Source organism: Canis lupus, chromosome 3 (genome assembly GCF_048164855.1).
Source record: "Canis lupus baileyi chromosome 3, mCanLup2.hap1, whole genome shotgun sequence".
In the NCBI taxonomy this organism is placed as follows: domain Eukaryota; kingdom Metazoa; phylum Chordata; class Mammalia; order Carnivora; family Canidae; genus Canis; species Canis lupus.
Genome location: NC_132840.1, coordinates 74,368,906 through 74,376,775, shown reverse-complemented (window position 1 = coordinate 74,376,775; position 7,870 = coordinate 74,368,906). Strand labels below are relative to the sequence as shown.

General features: G+C 57.2%; 2 protein-coding genes across 2 annotated transcripts; both read left to right on the top strand.

Moving 5' to 3' along the window:
• Positions 1-497: 497 nt before the first annotated feature.
• On the top strand, positions 498-5,558 carry DPAGT1 (dolichyl-phosphate N-acetylglucosaminephosphotransferase 1). The gene is made up of 9 exons (XM_072822312.1): positions 498-1,379; positions 1,684-1,804; positions 1,978-2,191; positions 2,445-2,591; positions 3,609-3,693; positions 4,040-4,228; positions 4,542-4,629; positions 4,790-4,945; positions 5,028-5,558. The coding sequence occupies exons 1-9, from the start codon at positions 1,219-1,221 to the stop codon at positions 5,091-5,093; spliced, it is 1,227 nt and encodes a 408-aa protein (XP_072678413.1). The 5' UTR covers positions 498-1,218; the 3' UTR covers positions 5,094-5,558.
• Positions 5,559-6,292: 734 nt separating this feature from the next.
• Positions 6,293-7,590, top strand: H2AX (H2A.X variant histone). Its single transcript, XM_072822320.1, has one exon. It carries the CDS (start codon positions 6,383-6,385, stop codon positions 6,812-6,814), a length of 432 nt encoding a protein of 143 aa, XP_072678421.1. The 5' UTR covers positions 6,293-6,382; the 3' UTR covers positions 6,815-7,590.
• Positions 7,591-7,870: the final 280 nt, after the last annotated feature.

Genomic DNA, 7,870 nt, shown 5'->3' with positions numbered 1-7,870 from the left:
AGTAGAAGGGATATTTCACACCTGGTTTGAGAGACAGGAGAGAAGCTGAACTGTGATTTTCAAGGACACAGGTGCCACAAGCCAAAAGCACGGTGACCGAGATGAGGAACCCGGAGTGGGGGGAGCTCCTCAGGGCAACAGGAAGAAGCCACGTGTGGGGCGGAGGAGCCTGCTTTCCTCAGCTGTTTCCAACGCGCCACAGCCTCGCCTCCTGGGTTTGGGAGCTTGGCACCTTGCACTGATCCAGGACCTAGGAAAGTCGAGAATGCGGTGAAACCCAAGACCTGAGGGCACTGCCAGCCCCTGCGGTGGGGAAGCGCCCCGCGGGGTTGCCCGGCAACTGCTGCCACTGCGGGGGCGGAAGGCGGTGGGATGATGGAGGCAAAGTACCTGAATCAAGGACAAGAAAAACATGGAGTGGGAGGAGTGGGAGGGACTTTTCAAGTGCCTAGGCTCCAGGATTTACATCGGCTTCCGAGCCGTAGCTGCGTTCCCGGGAACCAGGCTGCGTCTACCTCGGCTTCCGACTACGTTGGCGACAGGTTTTCTCCCGGGGAGCGGGAGCTGCTCCTTATCCTCGTCCCTCCTGCCGTACCCCCGGCCTCCCGGAGCCATCTTCCCGGCTCCCGAGGGACCCCGGGGGAAACGCGGGATCGTGGCCCTTTAAACGGGACCTCCCGCGGCCGGCGTCCTAAAACTGACGTGGAACCTGGAGTAAGCGGCGTCAGACACGTGGGAAAAGGAGGTGTTCATCTTGGAACCGGGCAGGGAGTTTTTTCCGCTTTGGGCTATACACTTTTAACACGGTGTTAGCAAAGTGTCCGTTTTGGTTGGTCTGTCTTTAATTGTTTTCCCAACACCCTCGTGGTGAGGACGCTCGAGGGAAGGACGCGGTTTAAAGTAACACTTACATCCCTCGCTCTGCCTGCCCGTACTAAAAATGGCCGCCGCCGGCTTCAAAACGCCGGTGGCTCTGCGAACAAAATCCGGGAGGAAACAGTGAGGAGGCAAGTGCGGCGGGGGACAGCCGAGGGTGCGCGCTGGAGGCTCGCGGGAGTCCTGGGGGCGCCTCAATTCAGAGTTGGGTTTTGCTCAGGCCGCTGTGGGAGGATCCAGCCTGTGCCGAGCGGCTGCTCCTCCCCGCGGGGGGCTCCGGGCTACCGCCCAGCTCGCCCATTAGCCGAGGCGGCGGCAGAGCGGGGCCCCTGGCTGGTCATCATGTGGGCCTTCCCGGAGTTGCCGATGCCGCTGCTGGTGAATTTGGTCGGCTCGCTGCTGGGATTTGTGGCCACGGTCACCCTCATCCCCGCCTTCCGTGGCCACTTCATCGCCGCGCACCTCTGTGGCCAGGACCTCAACAAAACCGGCCGGCAGCAGATGTGAGCGGTGGCACCCGGGTCCGGGGAGGGGGCCGGCAGGGCAAGGGCGGGACCTGGGGTGCCTGACCCCGCGGACACGCAGCGCTAACCCCGCAGACAGCTGCGGGCTCTGGGAGACGAAGGGCAGCGCTGGCCAACTCTGGGAAGGGATGTTGCAGTACAGGGGACCCTCGGGTGTATCAGGGACTCCAGCGCTGGTGCCCTTCCACCCCCCTTCCCCGTAGATCGCTGTAATGCTTGCTCTAGTGAGTGACCACGCCCCCTCTCCTCTCCCCCGCCCCCTCCCTTTGCTGCTGGGCCACAGCCCAGAGTCCCAGGGAGTGATCAGCGGTGCTGTTTTCCTTATCATCCTCTTCTGCTTCATCCCTTTCCCCTTCCTGAACTGTTTTATGGAGGAGCAGTGTAAAGCCTTCCCCCATCACGAAGTAAGTGGGTGAGTTGGGGGCGGTTGCTTGGGGCTGGGGCCTGGGAGCTACCTGGGAGAGTTGTGGTTATTAGGGTTTGGGTGGAGGGGCTGAGGAAGGAGCGAAGAGACGGGTGTTTTTGCAAGATGATGTGGGCATAGGCTTGAGCGGTGACCTGCCCGAGCCTCCCCCAGTTCGTGGCCCTGATAGGTGCGCTCCTTGCCATCTGCTGCATGATTTTCCTGGGCTTTGCGGACGATGTACTGAATCTGCGCTGGCGCCACAAGCTGCTGCTGCCTACAGCTGCCTCGCTACCTCTTCTTATGGTCTATTTCACCAACTTTGGCAACACGACCATTGTGGTGCCCAAGCCTTTCCGGCCGATTCTTGGCCTGCATCTGGACTTGGGTGAGTAGCCCTGTGACTGACGTCCCTGTGGCCCTTACTTTGGGGCACCCTTACCCTGGGAGATAATCTAGCAGAGCATCATTCCTGGTGCTCCAGATCCTCTTCCAAGTGTCCCCATCTTGTTCCTGTGTCTTCTCAGATCCGTTCTGTTGGTCCTTCGTCCAATCCTCTGTCCTCACCACTTTTCTCAGAAGAATATTCTTAAGTCCTCATTTCTATGGATGGCACACTTCTTACTCTCTTCTTCCCCCAGGGATCCTGTATTATGTTTACATGGGGCTGCTGGCAGTGTTCTGTACCAATGCCATCAATATCCTAGCAGGAATTAATGGCCTAGAGGCAGGCCAGTCGCTAGTTATTTCTGCTTCCATCATCGTCTTCAATCTGGTGGAGCTGGAAGGTAGGTGAGAGTGGGAGTCTGAGTATTAAGGAAACTGCCTGATACCTGGCTTTGGGGAATTCAGGAAAAAATAAAAGCAATATATTAAGATTAAATGTAAAGAAAAACAGCTCTGTCATTGACAGCTGAATTGGCACTAATAGGTAGGCCATGATCTTCTGCTGAACATAAACAATTTCACAGAACTTCACAATCAGACGAGGTCACTCTATGTCCATGATAGAGTAAAGCAAACCCAGATTCCTCCATAAACATGTCTGAGTATAGCCAGAACTGCATTTTGTGCATCCCACAAAAATGACTAGGATCTCCCTCTTCTGGCTAAGGTGAGCAATTGCTTCCTTCTGATAACTTGGTTCTACTTAGAGAAAACTAAGATGCTCATAGAATTACTTCCACTGACAGCACCCAGTCTTGGGCAAAACTTTGCCTCCTTCCTTTCTCCCCCAAATTACTCAAAACAATCCTATAACACATCTTCCTAATACTTCCCTACTGAGGCATCCCCTGGTTACCTATGGTGCGTGGTCTACAGTGTCTCTCTTGTTACACGTCAGTAAACCCAGCTTTGACTGCAGGTGTTTCTGGTGGTCTTTGGCTGATGGATATCAGTGCTTATTAAAACAAAATACTCTTAAAGCATTTAAACTTTGTAATGTGGCAAGTGTTCTCATGAACCATATTTTACAGTTGAGGAAACAGAGGGCGAGAGAATTTAAGTGTGTCATGATCAAGGTCACACAGTTAGAAAGTAAAGCTAGTATTCAAACCTGGGCTGAATGATCTAAACCAAATTGAAGACAGCAACTTGTATTAGGAAGGGTTCATGAATGAGGTGGAATATTAGGAATTGCCTGAGTGACACAAAAGAAGTAGTGAGTTCTGGAATGGGACTTGGAAGAGGTGGAAAGTACAGCTGGGGACAGAACTTGAGACAGAAATAGGACCCAGTTATGCAGGGGGAAGTACCTTATCAACTCATCCTTCTTTCTTTTTCTTCTTCCCCTGCTTCCAAAGGTGATTATCGGGATGATCACGTCTTTTCCCTCTACTTTATGATACCCTTTTTTTTCACCACCTTGGGATTGCTCTACCATAACTGGTAAGTGGGCCATGTGAACATGTAGCAAGTATGGTCCTGTTGGTCCTGACCCAACTCCTGTTGGAGAGGCTAAGCCTGCGCACACCTGTATTGAGTGTTTTCTGGATGCCTAGTTGGTAATATTCTTCAATTACTCTCTACCCAGTTGCAGTTAGAGACAAGTGCTGTGGAGCCCCCAAGAAGAGATGAATTCAGGGCTTTGGGTTCTGGAGGCTTGTTGGAAGATCTGGAGTTTCCTCCGGGCCAGGACTAGAGTCAGGGCTAGTCCAGGGTTCAGGGCGTGTAATATGAGAGAAAAGACTGATAGTGCCTCCTGCCACTGGCTCAGATCCTCTCCCCCACACAGGTACCCATCACGGGTGTTTGTGGGAGATACCTTCTGTTACTTTGCTGGCATGACCTTTGCCGTGGTGGGCATCTTGGGACACTTCAGCAAGACCATGCTACTCTTCTTCATGCCCCAGGTGTTCAACTTCCTCTACTCACTGCCTCAGCTCCTGCATATCATACCCTGCCCTCGCCACCGCATTCCCAGGTAGCCACTTTGGGGCTTAAAAGGGACATCTTAGCTTTTTCACTTGGGATGCATAAAGCCAGCCTTCTGCATCTGCTGTGTAAGGGGAATGGGCCCAAAGGAGGGCTCTTTCCGTGCAATTAGCCCTTATAAATGACAGAGCACATTCACCCACATAATCTGATCAGCTCTGATCACACAGTGGTAAGCAGAGCCGGAAACAGATCTTCAGGTTGTCTGATTCCACTTTCGGTACTCTTCCTATTAATTGACCGCAGTGTGGAGAGTTCTTGGAGTAGTGGCCCAGTCACATAAAGCTCTCTTCCCCCTGCAGACTCAATACCAAGACAGGCAAACTGGAGATGAGCTATTCCAAGTTCAAGACCAAGAGCCTCTCTTTCTTGGGCAACTTTATTCTAAAGGTAACAGGGTAACAAGGAGGTAAGGCTCTAGGCCACCATCCGGAATTCAGGGCCTGGGGACCCTCGGCTTGCATCAGATCCAAGGGGAGCCTGGAAGCATGAAGCAGATCCCCCATTGCTGAAGCAGAGTTGAAGTTCTCTCCACCTCTGGCCCCTCCAGGTAGCAGCGAGCCTGCAGCTAGTGACAGTGCACCAGAGTGAGAATGAGGATGGTGCCTTCACGGAGTGTAACAACATGACGCTCCTCAACTTGCTCCTTAAGGTTCTCGGGCCCATGCATGAGAGAAACCTGACTCTGCTCCTGCTGCTGCTCCAGGTGTGGTCAGGGAAGGGCTTTGCTGGCTCTGGTCTCCCTTTCTCCATGGCTCTGACTCTGGTGTGTTTCTTTCTCCTCACAGATCCTTGGCAGTGCTGTCACCTTCTCCATCCGGTACCAGCTTGTCCGGCTCTTCTACGATGTCTGAGTCCCCCAATCCTTGCCCTTCACTGCATAGTCTGCAGGGTTCCTGACTCAGGCCTGCCTCTTTCTGGGCCAGGCACACTTCCGGGCCCAGGCCTCTCTCACCTCTTACTTTTCTCCAGATTTTGTACTTAGCGATTCCGTTCCGCTGTGATCGACATCCTGGGCCTGTCTTGCCCTGTACTGACTGTTGATTGGACTTTGCCTGTGGCTTTCTTCAACTTGCTGCTCTCCCTCTCTATCCCATCCCTGCGGCCTCCCAAAGTGGGATACTGTGCTTTTTATGCAGTTATCCACCACTCGGACTCTCGAGGAATATGTTGGGCCTGGGGATAGAACCCTGGCTGGGGAGAGGGACACAGGCTCGAAGATCACTTGATTATTTGACCATAAATTAAGTATTCTGATTCGTAAGAGCAGATTGGGGGGCCAGGTGCTCCCAGTGGTGACAATAAAGTGTTGTCTTTTTCTTGGTGTTCCTGTAAGTATATTTTGGGCATTTTAGGGTAGATCGGGAGGATTGGTGGAGGTACCTCCTCCAAGAGGATGCCTATCCCTCTGCCCATCTTTTTTCTTTCAGCACAGTGGGCTCCTTGTAACAAGAAGTCAACAGAAAGAACAGACCAAATAGAACATGTTGAATAAGCCCTGAAATCCTCATACTTCAGGTGGCAGGGAGAGCCCTAAGATTGGACTTGCCTGTTCTCTGGTGCCGAACAGAAGTTTTTAGGGGGAGCAGCGGGAGGGGTTCCCATTTCTTCCCTCTCTCATTTCCCTCTGCAGGATGGGAGGAGGGAGAAAGGAGAGAAGAATGACCAGACCAGGAAGGGAAGGGAGTGGTGTCGACCCCGTTCCTTTAAAAATCCCGGGCCCGCACCGGTTTCCCAGAGGCCCTCGAGGTGGCCCAGACTCCACCCTCTTTGCCTTCCGGTTCTGGGCTCCAGCTGTAGCGTTTAAATCTGGCGCCCTTCGCAAGGATTGGCTACATCGGGGAGGGGTTGGCCGGCTGCGTGCTACCACTCCTCCTCGCCTTTTTCCCCGGGCAAAAGGTTTTCAAATCGGACCAATCGGCGGGCGCGCTGCCTCGGCCGTGGCGCGTCACTGAAGGGTTAACTGCAACCAACCGGAGGCGGGTACCCGAGGAGAGAGCCAATCAGGAGGGCGCGGAGGTGTGCCCTGGGGGCTTATAAGGCCGGCCCCTGGGCGCGCGCGGCAGCAGTTGGACTGCGGCGGGCGGCTGTTCGTTGCCCCCTTCGAGGCGTCCCTCTTCACAGCTCTTCTACCTCGCGCAGCATGTCGGGCCGCGGCAAGACCGGCGGCAAGGCCCGCGCCAAGGCCAAGTCGCGCTCGTCGCGCGCCGGCCTCCAGTTCCCCGTGGGCCGCGTGCACCGGCTGCTGCGGAAGGGCCACTACGCCGAGCGGGTGGGCGCCGGCGCGCCGGTGTACCTGGCGGCCGTGCTCGAGTACCTGACGGCCGAGATCCTGGAGCTGGCGGGCAACGCGGCCCGCGACAACAAGAAGACGCGCATCATCCCCCGCCACCTGCAGCTGGCCATCCGCAACGACGAGGAGCTCAACAAGCTGCTGGGCGGCGTGACGATCGCGCAGGGAGGCGTCCTGCCCAACATCCAGGCCGTGCTGCTGCCCAAGAAGACCAGCGCCACCGTGGGGCCGAAGGCGCCTGCGGGCGGCAAGAAGGCCACGCAGGCCTCTCAGGAGTACTGAGGGGCGCCCGCGCCGCAGCCGGCCCCCATGCCACCACAAAGGCCCTTTTAAGGGCCACCACCGCCCTCACGGAAAGAGCTGAGCCACGTCGGGCTCGGGGCGGGCGGCCGCGGCGCTCGGCTCCCCCCCGCCGCGTCGTCACCGCCGCCGCCGCCGCCCGGCCCGCCCCTCCCCCGCGCGGGCTCGCCTGCCCTCGCTCCCGCCGCCTCCCGGCCGGAGGGCCGCCCGCTCGCCCGGCGCAGGGGCCCGGAGGGGGCCGGGGGCGCGCCGCTGCCCGCCGCGGCGCCAGTGACTCAGCCGCCCGGGCCGCGCTGAGGGCCGCGGGGAGGCCGCGGCGCCGCCTGGAAGAGCCGCTCGGCGCGCTGACGCAGGGCTGAGGTACGCGCCGGGGCCGGGCCGGGCCGGGCCGGGACTCAACGGACGCCGCGGTGCGGGGACGACCCGTCACTGTCCGCCCTGCCGCCCCCTCGGCTCGGGCCGAACGCGTCCGCGGGGACCTGCCACCAGGGGGGGAGGGGCGGTGCGCCCCGCGGGCCCCGGGACTGCAGGAGGCGCGCGCCCGCGAACCCCGCCGCCCGGCCCGCTCTCTCCGGCGACCGCTCCGCGGGCCACGCACCTCCGTACCAGCACCGGCCCGACCGTCCCCATCTGCACTGAGCCTCCGACAGCTTCGGAACTGGAATTTTGCAGCTATCCCCATCCAAGACTAGGACCCTACAGATTGAGGAGTTTCAGATGGACTAATTTTGTTTATTAAAGGATTGTTTTTTTAAAAACGCGGTGTCTGTTGTCATTCTGTACGAGCTGTAACACCCACGACTCTGTAGGCGGGAGGTGTACTGAGGGAGTGGGGGTCAGGGGGACTCGGACCGATGGCCCGCCTGTGGGGCATACACACGGGCTAGCTGGGCAGGGACAAGTCCTAGGCTTCTCCCCCACTTAACTGGGAGGCCATTTGTTGTTGGAAATGAGAACGGCTGTGGCAGGAACAAAGAATGTTCCAGGAGAACTTTGCACAGAGGTCCCAGCCTCGGAAGTAGAGAGCACAAGGTTTTG